At 40.2% G+C, this 20341-nt stretch overlaps 1 protein-coding gene across 4 annotated transcripts in view; it reads left to right on the top strand.

Annotated features, from left to right (window-relative positions):
• The window catches only part of RPF2 (ribosome production factor 2 homolog), a 43723-nt gene extending 25280 nt beyond the window's left edge, over positions 1-18443 (top strand). For all 4 annotated transcript variants that reach the window (XM_045080203.1, XM_004753514.3, XM_045080204.1 and 1 more), the window contains 3 exons: positions 5064-5166; positions 17183-17327; positions 18110-18443. In XM_045080203.1, coding sequence (XP_044936138.1) covers positions 5064-5166; positions 17183-17327; positions 18110-18289 — 428 coding nt within the window. In that variant the 3' untranslated portion in view covers positions 18290-18443. The remainder of the gene's footprint in view (positions 1-5063; positions 5167-17182; positions 17328-18109) is intronic.
• The last annotated feature ends 1898 nt before the right edge of the window (positions 18444-20341 follow it).

Raw genomic sequence — 20341 nt, 5'->3', positions numbered from 1 at the left:
TCTGCCTGCCTTTCTGCCTACTTGTGAGCTCTGTCTGTCAAATAAATAAATAAAATCTTTTAAAATTTCATGAAAAACAATGACTAACATTTTCCTTCTTTCAATATTATACACCCCAAAATTTCAAGGGTGGTTTTTAGCCAAGATTTCTTGTTCTTGTACTCCATTGGCCCAGGTTTTCTGCCTTTTTTAGTTCTTCTGTATAATTATTAATCATCAGTATATATTTATTAAAACAGAGAAGGCTTTCATTTGGTTTTAAGTGGTTTTTTGTTTGTTTTTTTAAAGTGGTTTTCATAAAAGCTTTATTATTTCATGCTTCCACTAGATGGCAGGAATAACCACATAATGCAGTGGTGAGGGGAAGAGAGTGAAAACCAAAAAAGAATCTCACGAAGAAAGGTGGAGGAATGAAGTGAGATTGTCAGGCCCCAAGGGAAGTTGAGTTTTTAACATAAATACAAAGTAAGACCAGCTGCACACTCCTTGGTGTATGTTTTGTGTTCATATGAAATAAAGTAGAACAGTAGGGAAAGAGAATTTTATCAAGGGCTTGCTTCCTTTTAGGAAGGGTTTTTTTGTTTTGTTTTGTTTTTTTGTTTTTTGGTAATTGGCCAGAAAGAAAAGTTAACTTATTAACTTCTGTGTTTTTATGCCAGGTACCCATTTTGTTCATTCTGAATTTTGCTTCTGTTTTGCTTTCTTAAATATGGTGTAGATTTGAGTTATTCTTAATGGCCTTACTTTTCTTTATAGAAAATATATAAAGATCTATTTATAGATTTAAGGTATCCTAATTTTTTGGTTCCTTTTTAATATTACTATTTCTTACATACAAAGATGAGAGTAAATCAAGTAATAAGTTAGTTTTATTAAATGTTCCTTTAAAGTCTCTCTTAAAATTTAACTCCTTAAGTGGGTTACTTTTTCTTACTCTTTCTCTTTATCAGCCATCATTTAAATTTTTTTAACCTTTTTCGTTTTCTAATTCTTTTTTTTTTTTTTTAAGATTTTATTTATTTATCAGAGAGGGAGAGAGCAAGCACAGGCAGACAGAATGGCAGGCAGAGGCAGAGGGAGAAGCAGGCTCCCTGCTGAGCAAGGAGCCCGATGTGGGACTCGATCCCAGGACGCTGGGATCATGACCTGAGCGGAAGGCAGCTGCTTAACCAACTGAGCCACCCAGGCGTCCCTCGTTTTCTAATTCTTAACTCCACTTGAAAAATATATAATGATTAAAACAACTGCCATAGTTTAGGTCCGGTAATCTGCAGCCTTACAAAGGTGATCATATTAGTTTATTTGGACTGCTATAAAAAAGCATGCACTGGGTGGCTTAAAAACAGAACTTTATTTTCTCCCAGTTGTGGTGGCTGAAAGTCCAAGATCAGAATTTCTGATGAGGACTCTTACTGCCTTTTGCCAAGTGCTCACCTGGCTTTTCCTTCATGTCTGTGTGTGGGAGGAAGGGAAGAATGGAGGGTGTCCGCTTTGTACAGTTTCTTAAGGACACTATCCTGTGGGACCAGAACCTCAACCTTATGACCTGCCTCATTGAACCTTAATTTCTTCCTTAGAGGCCCAAATACAGCTTCATTAGGGGTTAGGACTTTAACATCTGAATTTGGCAGGAATTGGGGGGTGGAAGGGGAAAACATTCAGTTTATTATGGTAATAGTATGAGATCATTTCTTTGTTTTGTTTTGTTTTTATAAGAATTGTATTTATTAGTATGAGATCATTTAATTCATTTTCCAGAGTAAAGAGCTAGTAAGTGGTAGAATCAGGATTGGATCTGTTCTCTTAACTCCAGGTCCCCTGATCTTTCCCATCAACACCCTGGTCAGCCTTCTGTGCCCTTTCTCAGTATATTTATTCATGGACATAGCCATGTTTGAGGCCTTATTTTTACTTGGAATTGATCCATTGAATAAAGGTCCAAGCTGAGGCTTTCCTTCTGACCATAACCAACTTAACTTCTACCCATATACCCCCTTATTTTTTTTTTTTTTAAAGATTTTATTTATTTATTTGAGAGAGAGACAGTGAGAGAGAACATGAGTGAGGAGAAGGTCAGAGAGAGAAGCAAACTCCCCGCAGAACTGGGAGCCCTATGCGGGACTTGATCCCGGGACTCCAGGATCATGACCCAAGCCGAAGGCAGTCGGCCAACCAACTGAGCCACCCAGGCGTGCCCCCCCCCCCCTTATATTTAACCAGGCTTTTCATCTATATCCTTACTCCTTAATGTCTCTCTTTATCTCAGCCATCATTCTTGCCCATTTTACGGTCAGTCTTTTTGGTAGTGTGAGTTTCAACACATTTTAATTCATTGCCCCTTTGATGTTGCAGACTCCTCTTATACCTTCATTGCTCCATTCCTGGTATCAGTTGTTTCTCTAAGGAGCCCTGAACTTTTTTTTTTTTTTTTAGATTTTATTTATTTATTTGACAGAGAGAAATCACAAGTAGTCAGAGAGGCAGGCAGAGAGAGAGAGAGGAGGAAGCAGGCTCCCTGCCGAGCAGAGAGCCCGATGCGGGACTCGATCCCTAGACCCTGAGATCATGACCTGAGCCGAAGGCAGCGGCCTAATCCACTGAGCCACCCAGGCGCCCTTTTTTTTTTTTTTTTTAAGATTTTACCTATTTATTTGACAGACAGAGATCACAAGCAGGCAGAGAGGCAGGCAGAGAGAGAGAGGAGGAAGCAGGCTTGATCCCAGGACCCTGGATCATGACCCGAGCCGGAGGCAGAGGCTTTAACCCACTGAGCCACCCAGGCGCCCCAGCCCTGAACTTTTTTAAATTGAGAAATTATTTTAGAAATCATAGTCTGAGTGCTAGGAACTGTTTCATGGTTGGCCATTGTTTGTAGGCTTTTTTAGTGAACAAAACTTTGAAATTTGTTTGTTCAGATAAAATGTATCCTGAGTTCATACTGAAACTTCTAATTCAAATTTAAGGACATTAGGATCTTAACTTCATTGACTTCACATATGATTCTTCTTTCATCCATGACAAAAATAAGGGTTTTCCATAATCCAAACAAGTATGTGTTTATTTTATACTGTACTAACCATACAGTAGTCTCAGAATAAAATACCAGTGTTACTACTGATAATATGAATATTGAGTGCATTGAAAGTTTTGTGGTTTTGTCTATAAAATATACCCTGTTGAGAATATGGTCAGGGGCACCTGGGTGGCTCAGTAGGTTAAACATTTGACTGTTGATTTTGATTTTGACTTGGGTCACGGTCTTGGGGTCATGAACTCGAGTTCTATGTTGAGTATGGAGCCTGCTTTGGATTCTCTCTCTGCCTCCCCTCCCTGCCCCCACTCTCACTCTTGCTCTTTATCCCTTAAAAAAAGAAAAGAAAAAGAATATGTGGTCAACTCACTCTGTGTGTGTGTGTGTGTGTTTTATGATAGATTTGTTTGTTTATTTATAGACTGCAAGCATGGGGCGGGGGAGAGGGAGAGAGGATCTCAAGCAGACTTCACTAGTGTGGAGTCCAGCTTGGGGCTCCCAGGACCCTGAGATATGACCTGAACAGAAATTAAGAGTCAAATGCTAAACTGACTGAGCCACCTAGGTGTCCCCAAATCACTGTGTTTTGAAGTCACTTAAAATAGTTCTTTTCTGTATGATAATGCTCAGTACACAGGTTCATTTGATTTTTATTTTTGGGGATTACTTTAAATTTTTTTCATTTTAAATTATATTTTAAACAACTTTTGAGATAATTTTACATGTAAGCAAGTCTCCATTTTTTTTCAGGGATTTAAAAAATTTCTTAAATTTTTAAAAATTAACATATTATGTACTGTTTGTTTCCGGAGTACAGGTCTGTGGCAAGTCTACCTACTTAAAGTTTTTAAAATTTGATGGATTTTGACATATAGATACACCTGTGAAAACACCACTGCAGTCAAGTTATAGAACCTATTACACCCCAAAATTAGCCTGTGTCCCTTTGCAGTCTATCCTATTTCTGTATTTTAAAAGTTTGCTTTCTGTCATTATGGATTATTTGCATTTTGTAGAACTTTAGATAAATCAAGTAGTAATGCTTTTGGTTTTGTTAAGATCATCTCATGTGCCACCAGTGGTATGACTACCACACTATGGGGAAAATAGCCTACTCGTGGATCTCAGTGGTTCTTTTCTGGTGTTAACAATTTATTATCTTTGCTCATATAATTGAGATTTCCATTAGAATTTCTTTCGTGTTGGCCTCTACATAAAACAAAGCTAATTTGATTTAATATTCAAAGTTTGAACAGCTATTTGGGCTGTGTGTGTGTGTGTGTGTGTGTGTGTTTAAGATTTTATTTATCTGAGAGAGTTCAGGGGGAGTAGTAGAGAGAGAAGGACAAACAGACTCCATGTTAGAGTGTGGAGCCCTATGCAGGACTTGATCCCACAACCCTAGGATTATGACCCAAGCTGAAACCAAGGGTCAGACACTTAATCAGCTAAGCCACCCAGGTACTCCTAAACAGCTGTTTTTATAGAAATTTGCCATCCTAAAAAAAAAACAAAACAAAAAAACAACAATTTATGAGAGAGAGAAAAAGTATGTGGGGGCAGGGGCAGAGGGAAAGTGAGAGAGAAAAATTTTTTTAAGGTTTTATTTATTCATTTGACAGAGAGCACAAGCAGGGGGGAGCGGCAGGGAGAGGGAGAAGCAGACTCCTCACTGAGCAAGGAGCCTGATGTGGGACTCCATCCCAGGACCTTAGGATCATGATCTGAGCCGAAGGCAAACACTCAACGAACTGAGCCTCCCAGGTGTCCCTAGAGTGAGAATTTCAAAACTGAAAAACTACATGGGTCAGTGAACTAAATACAGAAATAAAGTCATGAGCTTACATGGTAGAGGGGTGGTGGGTCTTTCAGACATTCTCAGGGATTGGTTTTTGTGCCACCTGTTTATCTTTTTAGGTATGTATTGATTCAATATAGAGCATTTTACAGTCTGGCTTTCTGTAACTGAATTTAAAAGCATGTTAGTTTTTTGTTTTTTGTTTTTTTTAAACAACCTTGAATTTGTTTTCAGATTTCTTCAGAGGCCCCACAGTAGCAAATATCCGCCTGGCTGGTTTAGAGTATGTTCTGCACTTCACTGCACTGAATGGGAAGATTTATTTTCGGAGCTATAAGTAAGTACATTTTGTAGGATATTTTTTAATCCAGGGTTAGCATTTTAGTGTGACCTTTGTAGAGCTCAAACTTAGAATTGGTGTTTGGTCAAAAGTTTGTTTAGAGAGTTTGCAAACTCGTAGTGGCACAGCAGGTCTGTGCTGTTCCTCACATCTGTCATTCCCCTGCTCTCTTCTGCCTCTGAAACCCTGCTTTTCCAGGGCCCCAGAGCATCTGATGCGACACTCCTCTGAGCTTAGAACACTAATTCAGTCTTGACCCTACTTTATGCGGTATCTTTTTTTTTTTTTTTTTAAAGATCTTTTATTTATTTGAGAGAGAGAGAGAGTGGGCGTAAGGGCAGAGGAAGGAGAGAAAGTTCCAAGCAGATGCCTCACGGAGCCTGACTCAGGACTTGATCCCATGAGCCATGAGATCACGACCTGAGCCAAAACCAGGAATTGGACATTTAACTAACTGAGCCATCCAGTTGCTCCCCCCGCCCCCCGCTTTTTAAAAAAAGATTTTATTTAGAGGGAGAGAACAAGCAGAGTAAGTGGCATGCAGGTGGGAAGGGAGAAGCAGGCTGCTGCCGAACAAGGAGCCCCATGCGGGGCTCCATCCCAGGACCCTGGCATCATGACCTGGGCTGAAGGCAGCTGCTTAAACCATGGGCCACCCAGGCATCCCCCCCGGCTCCTCCTTTTTCATGACTGGGTTTAGAGCACGAAGACACAAGTCTTAGGCCAGCCAAAGCAAATCTCAAAACTCTGAATCTAAAAACTGGAGTCTGAAAGGAATGAGAAGATTCAGTGGCTAGATTCATTTTACTCTTTCTCCAGCTTAGACCTTCCAGCTCTTTTCTTACCACAGTATAAATGTAAATCCTAACACTGATTTTGTTTTCATTAAAAAGCTTAATGATAGGGACGCCTGGGTGGCTCAGTCGGTTAAGCCGCTGCCTTTGGCTCAGGTCATGATTCCAAGGTCCTGGGATCGAGTCCCGCATCGGGCTCCTTGCTCGGCGGGGAGCCTGCGTCTCTCGTCGCTGCCTCTGCCTGCCTCTCTGCCTGCTTGTGTGTACTCTCTCTCTCTATCTCTGGCAAATAAATAAAAAAAAATCTTTAAAAAAAAAAAAAAAAAGCTTAATGATAGGGCGCCTGGGTGGCTCAGTGGGTTAAGCCTCTGCCTTCAGCTCAGGTCATGATCTCAGGGTCCTGGGATCAAGTCCCACATTGGGCTCTCTGCCTGCTCAGCGGAGAGCCTGCTTCCTCTCTCTCTCTGCCTGCCTCTCTGCCTACTTGTGATCTCTTGTCTGTCAAATAAATAAATAAGATCTTTAAAAAAAAAAAAGCTTAATGATATGCTGCAATTGTCAAGCCTTTTGCAGTAATCATGAGATATATATATATCCGTGTGTGTGTGTATACATACATGTATATATATTTTTTTAAGTTTTTTTTTTTTTTTTTAATTTATTTGACAGAGAGATCACAAGTAGGCAGAGAGGCAAGCAGAGAGAGACGGGAGGAGGAGGCAGGCTCCCTGCTGAGCAGAGAGCCCGATGCGGGGCTCGATCCCAGGACCCTGAGATCATGACCCGAGCCAAAGGCAGAGGCTTTAACCACTGAGCCACCCAGGCCTCCCCACATGTATATATTTTATTACATACATTCTTTTTTTTCTTTTTTTAAAAAGATTTTATTTATTTATTTGACAGACAGAAATCACAGGTAGGCAGAGAGGTAGGCGGGGGGTGGGGGGAAGCAGGTTCCCTGCTGAGCAGAGAGCCCGATGCGGGGCTCGATCCCAGGACCCTGGGATCATGACCTGAGCCGAAGGCAGAGGCTTTAACCCACTGAGCCACCCAGGCGCCCCCATACATTCTTTTTTAAAATAAAGCATTGGCACTGGCTGATCAAAGCCCACACTCACCTGGAGAATATATTAGTTCCCACAAAGTGCCTGCCTTTGTACATAGATTGAGACTAACGTCTGTTTTTGAGTTACGGCATGGCAGTGCAGCCTGGAGCCACTGACTCTTCAGTGTTGACAGGGACTTCTTTGTGTTAGCTGTATGTGCAACCATTTGTGGTCTTCAGCATTTCTGAAGTTTTACATTTTTTAAATTAATTCTTTTTTTAAGGGGAGAGAGAGAGAGAGAGAGAGAGTATGTGCCCAGGTGCAGAGTTGGGGAGAGGCAGAGGGAGAGGAGAGACAGAAAATTTCAAGTAGGCTCCCTGGTTAGCGCAGAGCCCAACATTAGCCAAATCTCACAATTCTGAGATCGTGATCCATGTTGAAATCAAGAGTCAGAGGCTTAACCAAGTTACCCAGGTGCCCTTACATTTTTTTTTTCAGTGAACTCTACCAACAATGTCTGGCTCGAACCTATGACCCTGAAATCAAGAGTCTTGTGCTCTAAGGCAGCCAGGCCCCTAATTTTGTTCTTTTCTTCACAATGGAATACCTGGTTGACCAGCTTATGTTAATGACTGTCCAAATGAATTTAAATACTCACCTCTTCTCAATAATTCCCATCTTTGCCTCAACTGTATTGAATCAGAGATATTTCGTTCTTTTCACCATGATTGGTACCATCACTTCTCTTTGTTTATTTTCCTTTTGTTTAAATAATAATAATAATAATGGGCAAAATGCAGTAAAATAACCACATGATCGATACTCATTTTTATTTTTATTTATTTTTATTTTATATTTTTAAAGCAAGAGGGATTTTATAATCATTTCGAACTTGCTGAGATTGAAAGCCTTACGTCTGTTGTGAGTTTCTAAACTTTGGTGCTATGAAGAATATATAAAGTAGATGACTCCAATTTATAGAATTAGAAAGACAAACAATCAGTAACATAAGAAAAATATATATTTTTTAACTTTTAATTTTTTATTTTTTATAAACATACAATACATTTTTATCCCCTGGGGTACAGGTCTGTGAATCGCCAGGTTTACACACTTTACAGCACTCACCACAGCACATACCCTCCCCAATGTCCATAACCCCACCCCCTTCTCCCAACCCCCCTCCCCCCAGCAACCCTCAGTTTGTTTTGTGAGATTAAGAGTCACTTATGGTTTGTCTCCCTCCCAGTCCCATCTTGTTTCATCTATTCTTCTCCTACCACCTTAACCCTCCATGTTGCATCACCGCTTCCTCATATCAGGAAGAAAAATATTTTTGAAAACTTACTGTGATCAGCCCACCTGGAGATATAAAGGAGCTAAAAATATAAAGAGCAACATCTTTGAGAATGAGAAATGAATGACAGTAATCTAAACTCTTTCATTGTAAACAGTGTCAAAGAAAGTATTCACTTGTATCAGAACTTGTATTTAGTGAAAAGAAAGATTAATTTCTAAAGAAAGAAATGCAGAGAAAATAAAATGGACAGAAAATTAGCAAATCAGACTTCAGAACATGGATAAATTAAGCAGTGTAATTACACATATCTACCTGTCTACTTACTTTAAGAAGAATTGCAGGAATCATATTAGGTAAGCATGGCATGTCCCACAATGAAAAAAAAAGTGTGAGCTTTTGAGAGCAGAGACCCTAGTGTAAATTTAATCCCAGTTGTTTTATACAGGCCTAGTAATGCATGCTAGCTATTGATTTATAATAGAAAATGGACTGTGTGATTGAGAGCAAGCTGCTAGTGGGAAAAAACAAATCATCAAATGTAGATTAGCTTAGTCTGCAGAGGCTGTGCTGCCCTTGGGAGAGGAAGGAAGAATTGGTCCGAGGGTTGAGCGTTACCTCTGAGCCCATTAAGCTGGCTCTGGCTGCATGACCTAGGCAGGTCACTTCTTAGGGCCTCCGGTTTTCCTCTGCAAAAGGTAGTGAGTGATACCATTCATGTGATTCTGCGGTCCCTAAAAGATCAATATAAAGTAATATAAAGTAATTCCTTTATATAGGGGACAGGGGTTGTGGATAAAGGTGGGAAGATGCTGGAGAAGTGTGTCCCACTTAGTGTGGTTCCTTAGGCACTCTTGCAAGCTACACTTAGGTGTCCTGCCCTCTTCTTTTACTTGGAACCAGCCCTTAAGCGTTGGTAAAAGGTAATAGTTACCATTGGTGCACATTTGTGAAGTTAATAAGGTTAATCTTAGAAAATGGCTTTGAATTTTTTGGATGAAAGAAAGTGTAAACATGAAATTATATTAATATAACCTTTGATTTGACCTTTTGGGGGCAATAAATCATTGTTAATGACCTCTTCCCATGTATTGTATAATAATTCCTCATATGTGAGTGACCATTTATATTCCCTGGAGAATTTTATTCACTATAAAGCCAAAGCCATGCATATAAAACAGGAAATTTTTAGTAACTGCCACATTTGCCTTTGCCATGACATTGGTTAGGTTCTATGGGGAGAAATATGCAAAACAAGGAAGTATTAGCATACCTTAAAAAGCAAATAGCATTGTAAGCCAGGAGATTAAGTAATGAAAAATAGAACATCAGCAGAAGAGAAGAGAGGGATATGGAAGGGATAAAAATAGGGAAATTACAACTTGAACAAGAGTGGTAATGGCAGTCTTCCTCCAGGAATAGGCAAATAATGTTTTATTTTTATTGATTAATTGATTGATTTTATTTATTAGAGTGTGCACAAGCAGGAGGAGAGAGAGGGAGAGGCAGGCTCCCCAGCGAGCAGAGAACCCAATGTGGGGCTCGATCCCGGGACCACAGGACCACGATCTGAGCTGAAGGCAGAAGCTTAACGGACTGAGCCACCCAGGCACCCTGCAAATATTGTAAAATGTATGGGAATTACCCATCGACATAGCTAATAGCCTGAGCCCATTTGAGAAGGAAAGAGTTGGGGTGTCTTTCATCCCTGTACCATAGAGCCTTGCAGAATTGAATGTCTCTTTTGATTTAGAGCTTACAGGGAGACAAAACAAAACAAAGCTTGAGGTTAGGATCCGAGATGGAGATTGATAGGCATGTGATGTAACAGTTCTGGGTGTAGGCTGGAGACATGATGGCCTAGAAATGAAATGTCTATTTAAAAAAAAAATAGCAGTGTATATGGTGGGATGGGGGTGAAGGAAAGGGTTTTAATCTTCTTATTTATTCATTCATTTATTTATTTATTTTTAAAGATTCTACTTATTTATTTGACAGAGATCACAATTAGGCAGAGAAGCAGGCAGGGGACAGGGCAGGGGAAGCAGCAGGGGAAGCAGGCTCTTTGTTGAGCAGAGAGCCTGGTGTAGTGCTGGATTCCAGGACCCTGAGATCATGACCTGAGCTGAAGGAAGAGTCTTAGCCAACTGAGCCACCCAGGTGTCCCTTAATTTTGTTTTTAATGAGTCAGTGTCAATCTCTTCTTTTTGCTTAGTGTGATCACAAAAATCATTTGTAAGTTCTTTATTAATACATTCCCTCTGAGGAAAAGTAAACAGATGGTTTTTTAAAAAAGATTAATAATAATTTTAGATTCTAAATTAGGAAATCAAAGAGAAACTTAAACAATTCATGGAAACCAATGAGAATGAAGACACATTGGTCCCAAAACCTAAGGGATACAGCAAATGTGGTCCTCAGGGGAAATACGCCTCACTCAGAAAAATTTTAAAATCCAGAATACACCATATCTCTTTATACCTCAAAGAACTGGAAAGTCAACAACAAATTAAGCCAACCTCACACACAAGAAGGGAAATAATCAAAATTAGAAGAGATCAATGAGATAGAAATTAGAAATACAGTAGGACACATCAATGAAATTAGAAGCTGGTTTTTTGAAAGAATCAATAAGATCAATAAACCACTGACCAAACTAATCCAAAAGAAATGGGAGAGGGCCCAAATTAATCAAATTATGAATGAAAGGGGAGAGATCATGACTAATACCTAGGAAATGGAAACAATCATCAGAAATTATTATCAACAGTTATATGCCAATAGGTTAAGCAACCTAGAAGAAATGGATGCATTCCTAGAAACCTATAAACTTCCAAAACTGAATCAGGAAGAAATTGACAACCCGAATAGACAATATCTAGTATTGAGATTGAAGCAGTGATCAAAAACTTCCAAAAAACAGGAGCCCAGATCTGACAAATTCCCTGGAGAATTCTTCCAACATTCAGAGAAGAAATAATACCTATTCTTCTGAAGCTGTTTCCAAAAATAGAAACAGAAGGGAAACTTCCAGACCCTTTCTGTAAAGCCTGCATTACCCTGATCCCCAGACCAGGCAAAGACCCCATCAAAAAGGAAGAATTTCAGACCAATATCCTGATGAATATGGATGCCAAGATTCTCAACAAGATCCTAGCTAATAGGATCCAACAGTACATTAAAAAGATTATCCACCATGACCAGGTGGGATTTGTCCCTGGGATGCAAAGGTGGTTCAACATTTGCAAATCAATCGATGTGATAGAACAAGTCAATAAGAGAAGAGAGAAAAACTATCTGGTCTTCTCAATTGATGCAGAAAAACCACTGGACAAGTTACAGCATCTGTTCCTGATTAAAACACTTCAAAGTACAGGGATAGAGGGAACATTCCTCAACTTCATAAAGTCTATGAAAAACCCACAGTGAGTATCATCCTCAATGGGGAAAAGCTGACAGTCTTCCCTTTGAGATCAGGAACACGACAAGGATGTCCACTTTCGCCACTGTTGATCAACATAGTACTGGAAGTCCTAACAACAGCAGACAACAAAAAGAAATAAGAGGTACTCAGGTTGGCAAAGAAGTCAAATTCTCTCTCTTCGAAGATGACATGATACTTTATATGGAAAACTCAAAAGACTCAACCCCCAAACTACTAGAACTCATACTATAATTCAGTAATGTGGCAGGATACAAAATAAATGTACAGAAATCCCTTGCTTTCTTATATACTAACAACGAAAATATACAAAAGGAAATCAGAGAATCGATTCTATCTACTGTAGCACCAAGAACCATAAGATATGTGGGAATAAATCTAACCAAAGAGGTAAAGGATCTGTACCTGCGGAACTACAGAACACTCATGAAAGAAATTGAAGAAGACGCAAAAACATGGAAGAGCATTCCATGCTTGTGGATTGGAAGAATAAACATTGTTAAAATGTCTATACTGCCTAGAGCCATCTATACTTTCAATGCCATCCCGATAAAAATTCCACAGGCATTTTTCAAAGAGCTGGAACAAACAGTCCAAAAATTTGTATGGAACCAGAAGAGACCCCGAATTGCTAAGGAAATGTTGAAAAAGAAAAACAAAGCTGGGGGCATCATGTTGCCTGATTTCAAACTTTACCACAAAGCTGTGATCACTAAGCATGGTACTGGCACAAAAATAGACACATAGACCAGTGGAACAGAGTAGAGAGCCCAGATATGGACCCTCAACTCTATGGTCAAATAATGTTCGACTAAGTGGGAAAAATAACCAGTGGAAAAAAGACAGTCTTTTCAATAAATGGTGCTGGGAAAATTGGGCAGCTATGTATAGAAGAATGAAACTTGACTATTCTCTTACACCATAGCTTACAAAGATAAACTCGAAATGGATAATAGACCTCAACATGAGGCAGGAATCTATCAAACTTCTAGAGGAGAACATAGGCAGTAACCTCTTCAACATCAGCCACAGTAACTTCTTTTAAGATGTGTCCCCAAAGGCAAAGGAAACAAAAGCGACAACTTTTGGGACTTGACCAAGATCAGGGTTGCCTGGGTGGCTCTTTGGGTTGGGCCTCTGCCTTTTGCTCAGGTCATGATCTCCGAGTCCTGGGATCAAGCCCCGCACCGGGCTCTCTGCTCAGCATGGAGCCTGCTTCCCCATCTCTTTCTGCCTGCCTCTCTGCCTATTTGTGATCTCTCTCTGTGTGTCAAATAAATAAAATCTTAAAAAAAAAAAAAAAAGATTAGAACCTTCTTCACAGCAAAGGAAACAGTCAGCAAAACAAAGAGGCAACCTACAGAATAGAAGATACTCGCAAGTGACACTACAAAGAGCTGATATCCAAGATCTATAAGAAACTCCTCAGACTCAATACACACAAGACAGATAATCATGTCAAAAAATGGGCAGAAGACAGGAACATGTATGTCTCCAAAGAAGACATACAAATGGCTAACAGACACATGAAAAATAGCCATCAGGAAGATTCCAATCAAAACCACATTGAGGGGGTGCCTGGGTGGTTCAGAGGGCTGAGCCTCTGCCTTCAGCTCAGGTCATTGTCTTGGGGCCCTGGGATTAAGCCCCGCATGGGGCTCTCTGCTTAGTGGGGAGCCTGCTTCCCTCTCTCTGCCTGCTTGTGATCTCTCTCTGTGTCAAATAAATAAATAAAATCTTAAAAAAAACACACACATTGAGATACCACCTTACACCAGTTAGAATTAACAAAATTAACAAGGCAGTAAACAACAAGTGTTGGAGAGGATGTGGAGAAAGGGGAACCTTCTTACACTGTTAGTGGAAGTGCAAGTTGGTGCAGCCACTTCGGAAAACAGTATGGAGATTCCTTAAATTCAAAATAGAGTTACTCTGTGACCCTGCAATTGCAGTACTATTTACCCCAAAGATACAGATGTAGTGAAAAGAAGGGCCATCTGTGTCGCCATAGCATCAATGGCCACAGTTGCCAAACTGGAGAGAGCCAAGATGCCCTTCAAGAGGTGAATGGATAAAGATGAGGTCCATATATACAATGGAATATTACACCTCCACCAGAATGGATGAATACCCAACTTTTTTTATCAACATGGATGGGACCAGAGATTAGGCTGAGTAAAATAAGCAGAGAAAGTCAGTTACCATATGGTTTCACTTATTTGTGTTGCATAAGCAATAACACAGAGGACATTGGGGGTTAGAGAGGAGAAGTGAGTTGGGGGAAATCGGGGAGATGAAGCATGAGAAACTGTGGACGCTGAGAAACAAACTGAGGGGAGGGGGAGTGGTGGGATAGGTGAGCCTAGTGGTGGGTATTAAGGAGGGCACGTATTGCATGGGACACTGGGTGTGGTACATAAACAATGAATCTTGGAACACTGAAAAAAAATTACAAAGAAATTCAAGGAAGTTTGGCAAAATTGTAAAAAAAAAATAAACTAAGAATGCTCAAAATGATAATACTTTTAGATTTTAAATTTCACTGTTAAAAGTTTAATAAAGAAAATGAATTATAGGTCTGTCACCAGAAACCATACATAGAAAACTGAAAATTGGAGAAAATTTTCTTATGTTTCTGTCAATTTGATCTGCCAGTGAAGTAATTCAGGCAAGATCATTTACACAGGGGCACCTGGGTGGCTCATTCAGTTAAGCGTCTGGCCTTCAGTTCAGGTCATGATCTCTGAGTCTTGGGACTGAGTCCCATGTTGGGCTACCTGCTCAGTGGGGAGTCTGCTTCTCCCTCTCCCTCCATCCTGCACCCCCACCCCCCACCCCAGCTTATGCTCTCTCGCTCGCTGTCAAATAAATAAAATCTTTTAAAAAGATCATCTACACAGACAGTATGGCATTGTAACTTAATTCTTTGGTAAATAACAGCATATGTAGATATATGTACCATAGATACACACACATACACGATATATATATGCAGTTATTTGGAAATAATCTTAATTATATACTCAAAAAATTACTTTGGTAGGAGGATACTTGCATAGATTAAAAGGTACTTGGGTAATCCTAATCCATTAGGCATGCCATGAGCTGTCTAGATCTACAACTTTTCCATTTAGCTTAACATAAGCATTTTAAGTGGTAGAAACACTTTTAGTCGGCTATTTTTATATGTAGAGTTTCCCTGATTTCTTTAGTAGTCTATTGGACACAAGATGTTAATCAAGATACTAATCTTGTTATGAGTTCAGCTTTATAAATGTCATTTATTTGGAGGTATTGAATATGTGGATGCAAAAGAAATAAGTGAGTTACAGCAGAGTCAAATAATCACTGCTGCCATATGCCTTCAGTCAGCTTTTAGGGAAGAAACCCTGATATTACCAACTTCATCTTCTTTTCCCCCACTGTGGGCCTGAGACTGGTATACTCTCAACGCTCTTCTCCTGGAACCACTGTGAAGAGAGTGGGCTCAGCACCCTTGTTTTGGCTTATTTCTCCTCTGCTTGCTCTCTTCAAGTCCCATACTAATAGTCATGTGATCTTTTATTGTTAGTAGATCTTTTTTATTGTTCAACATGTCTGCTTTTTTTATATCCTAGGTTGGTGTTTGTTTTGTTTTATTTTTGCCTTGTTCAGTTTGGTGTAAATAACTGTGTCTGGTACAGCGTATCTATCATTAAGACTCTCCTTAGAGCCACTAGATGCACCTCCCACGGGGAGACCATCTGCATGTGATGCCCAAAAGGCTGTTAATGAGCTTTTGCACACTCACTTCTGCTTTCTGGAGTTGGTTGTTCTTAGGTATTCCTTATTGTGCTTGTACTCTTACGTTCTGTCTCTTCTCATGTCATTTGTTGCCTCTCTCATATACTACCTTTGGTGTGAAAAGTTTGATCTTACTTTTTTTTTTTTTTTTGAAAAGTTTGATCTTTTATAAACATTGTTATTTATTTAATTCTTTTATTCTATGTAGAGATCTGCCCACTATAACAAATTTGAGTTAGCACAAGTAATCTTCAGGTCTTTGAGCTGTTCTTGTGGTATCATCCACAAAAAGAATTTGTTAGTCTCCTCTCTGTCTTTGTTGCTCATCTGTTTCCAGATCCAGAACTATTTTGATATCTGGAATCTAGAAGGTTGTGGTTTTGTTATATTAGGGTTTTAAAGTTTATTCCAATCTATATAGATCAGTATGTGTCTATACTATACTCAGAAGTGGGTTCTTAATGGGTCTTAGAGAAATAAGAATTTGTTAATCATGTAAATGTAATGCTTCAAAGGCCCAATTGAAATTGTTTTTATAATTCTATAAATTTATAAATAAGATGAAGAAGTCAAATCAAAGGATTCCATTTCTGGGGCACCTGGATGGCTCAGCTAAGCATCTGCCTTCAGCTCAGGTCATGATCCCAGGGTCCTGGGATCAAGCCCTGCATTGTCAGGCTCCCTGCTCAGGAGGGACCCTCCTTGCCTGTGCCCCAGCTTGTACTCTTCTCTCTCAAAGCCCCCCCCTTTTTTTGAAATTTTATTTATTTATTTATTTGTTTGTTTGTTTGTTTGTTTATTTGATAGAGATCACCAGTAGGCAGAGAGAGAGGGAAGCAGACTCCCTGCCGAGCAGAGAGAATGATGTGGGGCTTAATCCCAGGACCCTGAGATCATGACCTGAGCTGAAGGCAGAGGCTTAACCCACTGAGCCACCCAGGCGCCCCTTTTCTTCTCTCTCAAATAAATAAAATCTTTTAAAAGGGGGGGGTTAATTTCTAGAAGAATTGCCTCTCTCACTTCCTGTTTCTCAATAATATTATGTTTTTTTTTTTTTAAAGATTTTATTTATTTATTTGACAGAGAGAAATTACAAGTACACTGAGAGGCAGGCAGAGAGAGAGAGAGAGAGAGAGAAGGAAGCAGGCTCCCTGCTGAGCAGAGAGCCCGATGTGGGACTCGATCCCAGGACCCTGAGATCATGACCTGAGCCGAAGGCAGCAGCTTAACCCACTGAGCCACCCAGGCGCCCTTATGTTTTGTTTTGTTTTAAGATTTTATTTAGGTGAAAGAGAGAGAGCATGAGTAGGGGGTGGGTTAGAAGGGAAGGGAGAAGCAGACTCCTCACTGAGCAGAGAGCCAGATGAAGGGCTCCATCCCAGGATCCTGAGATCATGACCTGAGCTGAAGGCAGACACTTAACTGACGGAGCTACCCAGGTGCCCAACCATGTAGTATTCTTTTGTTTTTGATTTTTAAAAACCAGCAAACCAAAGAATATATTTGGCCTAAATGCAGAAAGTATTTAAGAAGCTTAACCACCTAAAGGCTGTCATTTTATGAACTGTAATTCTCTTGAACAAAAATATTTGAGGGGATAGGATTTCCATCAAAGTCAAAGCAACATTTCTTTTTTTCCTGCTTCATAAAGGTTGCTGTTGAAGAAATCTGGTTGCAGAACACCAAGGATTGAGTTGGAAGAGATGGGACCCTCATTGGATCTGGTTCTGAGGAGGACACATCTGGCATCAGATGATCTTTATAAATTATCTATGAAAATGCCAAAAGCCCTCAAGGTTTGTAACTTGCAGATTGGTGCCATATTTATTTGTATATTCCACTCTTCTTTCCAGAAGGGTTTGCAACATAGGACACTAAAGAACATATGGAAAGAGATTAATAATATAGATAAAATTAGACTCTAAGAAAAAAGAAAAGGAGGAGGAAGGAAATAAGGCAACCATAAAGGGTAATAAAAGATTGTAGAAATCACACATCAGCTATGGCTAAGAGCTTTTTTGGTAGCCAAGACTGCTGGTTTTCAGTGAGAAAGAAAATTGGGCTATTGTAGAGATTGGGGATTTAGAGTACAGGATGTGTATGTAACCCATACTTGCATAAAACCCATTTTGATTTTTGAATGGTTTTAAAAAACAAGTAGAAGTGGCATCTCTGGAATGCTAGTAAAAATTAAATGATAGTCACAATTCCTCAAGCTAAACACAAGAAATTATCTCAGTGCATGATAATGGTTAGCATAGTCTATAGTGTTGCTTTTTGAAGTGTGGTCTGACGTTTTACCTGGGAATTGTTAGAAATGCTAAATCTCAGGTCTCACTCAGATGTGTTGAATTATAATATGCATTTTAACAAGATTCCCAAGTGATTTGAATGTACTTAAGTTTGAGAAGAAAAGTCTATAGGGTTATAGATTATATCAAATAGGTGATCACTAATGGAAATTGTTAGTGAAATAGTGTACACTACATTATTACCAGTTTATACACTAGATAGCATTATGTATATAATGAACATATATAATTATGTGTTTATATATATATATATTCTTGTTTCATAGCCAAAGAAAAAGAAAAATGTCTCCCAGGATACTTTTGGTACAACTTATGGAAGGATTCATATGCAGAAGCAAGACCTAAGCAAACTACAAACCAGGAAGATGAAGGGGTTGAAGAAGCGACCTGCAGAAAGGATAACAGAGGACCAGGAGAAAAAATCAAAGAGAATTAAAAAAAACTGATGGAATTTAGCCAGTGACTATAATGTTATTGTAGTCTGTTTACTTAAGAGAATTATCAATCATCAGTCATTTGTAAGTTTCTTAAACGATTTTATTAAATGTTTTTATAGTATAATTTACCTAAACTATATATTATATACATTATGAACACTAATCTACTGGTATTACGTTGAATTAAGCCTCTTTGTTTCTTCATTTTGTTTTGTTTTTTAAAGATTTATTTATTTGACAGAGAGAGACAGCCAGAGAGGGAACACAAGCAGGGGGAGTGGAAGAGGGAGAAGCAGGCTCACTGAGCAGAGAGGCCAATGCAGGGCTCAATCCCAGGACTCTGGGATCATGACCTGAGCCGAAGGCAGACACTTAACAACTGAGCCCCCCAGCTGCCCCGAAATTAAGTCTCTTTGAGATATATCCTGGTGGGTCATTTTCTCTCTATGTTACGGTATTCCCTCTGCCACAACCTCCACCCCCCAACAAGTCTCATTGAGTTGGTAGGTGAGGAGGGATCTCCAGAACAACGAGACTTCTGGGTTAAGCTTTCAATAAAGGAAGAAAGCCATGGAAAGTAGAAATGGTCCAAAGGAACTATATAAACACTTACTATGAGTTAGCTGGAAAGTTAACCCCATCTCCCAAAACATACCTACAACCTGACTTTTGTTTTTCACTCTCCTGTTATGCTGCCTGAAATTCTTCCAGTTAGAGATTTATTTGAGATTTCTAACTTTGTGTCTTAAAACATTTCTCTTGGGGCGCCTGGGTGGCTCAGTGGGTTAGGCCGCTGCCTTCGGCTCGGGTCATGATCTCAGGGTCCTGGGATCGAGCCCCGCATCGGGCTCTCTGCTCGGCGGGGAGCCTGCTTCCTCCTCTCTGCCTGCTTGTGATCTCTCTCTGTCAAATAAACAAATAAAACCTTTAAAAACAAAAACAAAAACAAACATTTCTCTTAAGAGCATGTCCACTAATTTTCTCCCACCTCCACCTCCCCCAAAACCCACTGATATTCATGGTCATACACTGAAGAATGTGCCTCTGAAGAAGTCCAGCAGAGAAGATACAGCACACTGTGGAGCAAAACAAATTGGATACTAGCAGACTGAGGAGGGCACGAAGAACAATTTTCACTTCAACCTCATCAGCCCTGGCCCTGTGACACAGCTCTCCGCCAAGAGAAACTTACAGCCTGCAGTTTCCCCAGGGAGGGCAGGGAGAAGGTGTGAGGGAATGCATGGCTCCCCTAGCCCTGCAGGATGCTGTCGGAGAGAGCCTTTTCTAGTCCCACCCAGAATACTGAGATGTACTGGGCAGCCGAGGAGTGGGCTGCACCTGCCCTGACAGCACCCAGGGCTCTCAGGGCAGTAAAACCAACGTGGACCGTGGAAACCACAGCATAGCCTCCATTAGGAATCTGCCCATGAGCCACTAGAAGTGGCTTGCCTACAGACCCCCACAGATGGTCCATGGCGCATACCACTCTCAGTGCCTCACCCATACGTCACCCCACCCCGTAGCCTGCCACCAGCGCATGAGGAGGGCAATATGAGTGAGCTTCTGGAATTGGCTAGTGGACATGTGCGGAAAGCAGTCCCCTTCTCCCCGACTGGGAGAGATCAGTCTGCGCTGATTCAGTCAGCATTGCCCTAGAGAGAGCAAACAAAAGGGAGATTCAGCACCCAGTGTGGCTTCACAGGATCAAGAGAAGACCTTAAAGTTTGTATGACACTGTCTCAGGGAGTAGGAAACAAATGGGCCAACCATGGAGACAATTTAAAGCCTGAACGTGTCTGGATCTGAGCTATGTATTCACTGCAGACTCTGGCTAGAGCACTTTTTTTCTTTCACTACCTCAATTCTCACCTAAGTATGATAAAGTGTTCAAACCTGCAGGAACTGCATCCTCTCCCTGGCTTCCAGCTTGACTTAAGAAGAAATAAACTAATAATTTAGAAGCATGCTTCTTTCTGACTCCACGATCAGGCATGGAGGAAACGGACCAATCAAGAGTTGCCTTCTGCACAGGAGCTGGCAATATTATGAGGGAGAGAGAAT

This window comes from Mustela putorius, unplaced genomic scaffold (assembly GCF_011764305.1).
Source record: "Mustela putorius furo isolate JIRA1106 unplaced genomic scaffold, ASM1176430v1.1 tig00000450_pilon_pilon_pilon, whole genome shotgun sequence".
NCBI lineage: Eukaryota > Metazoa > Chordata > Mammalia > Carnivora > Mustelidae > Mustela > Mustela putorius.
This window is presented reverse-complemented; position numbering and strand designations above follow the sequence as displayed.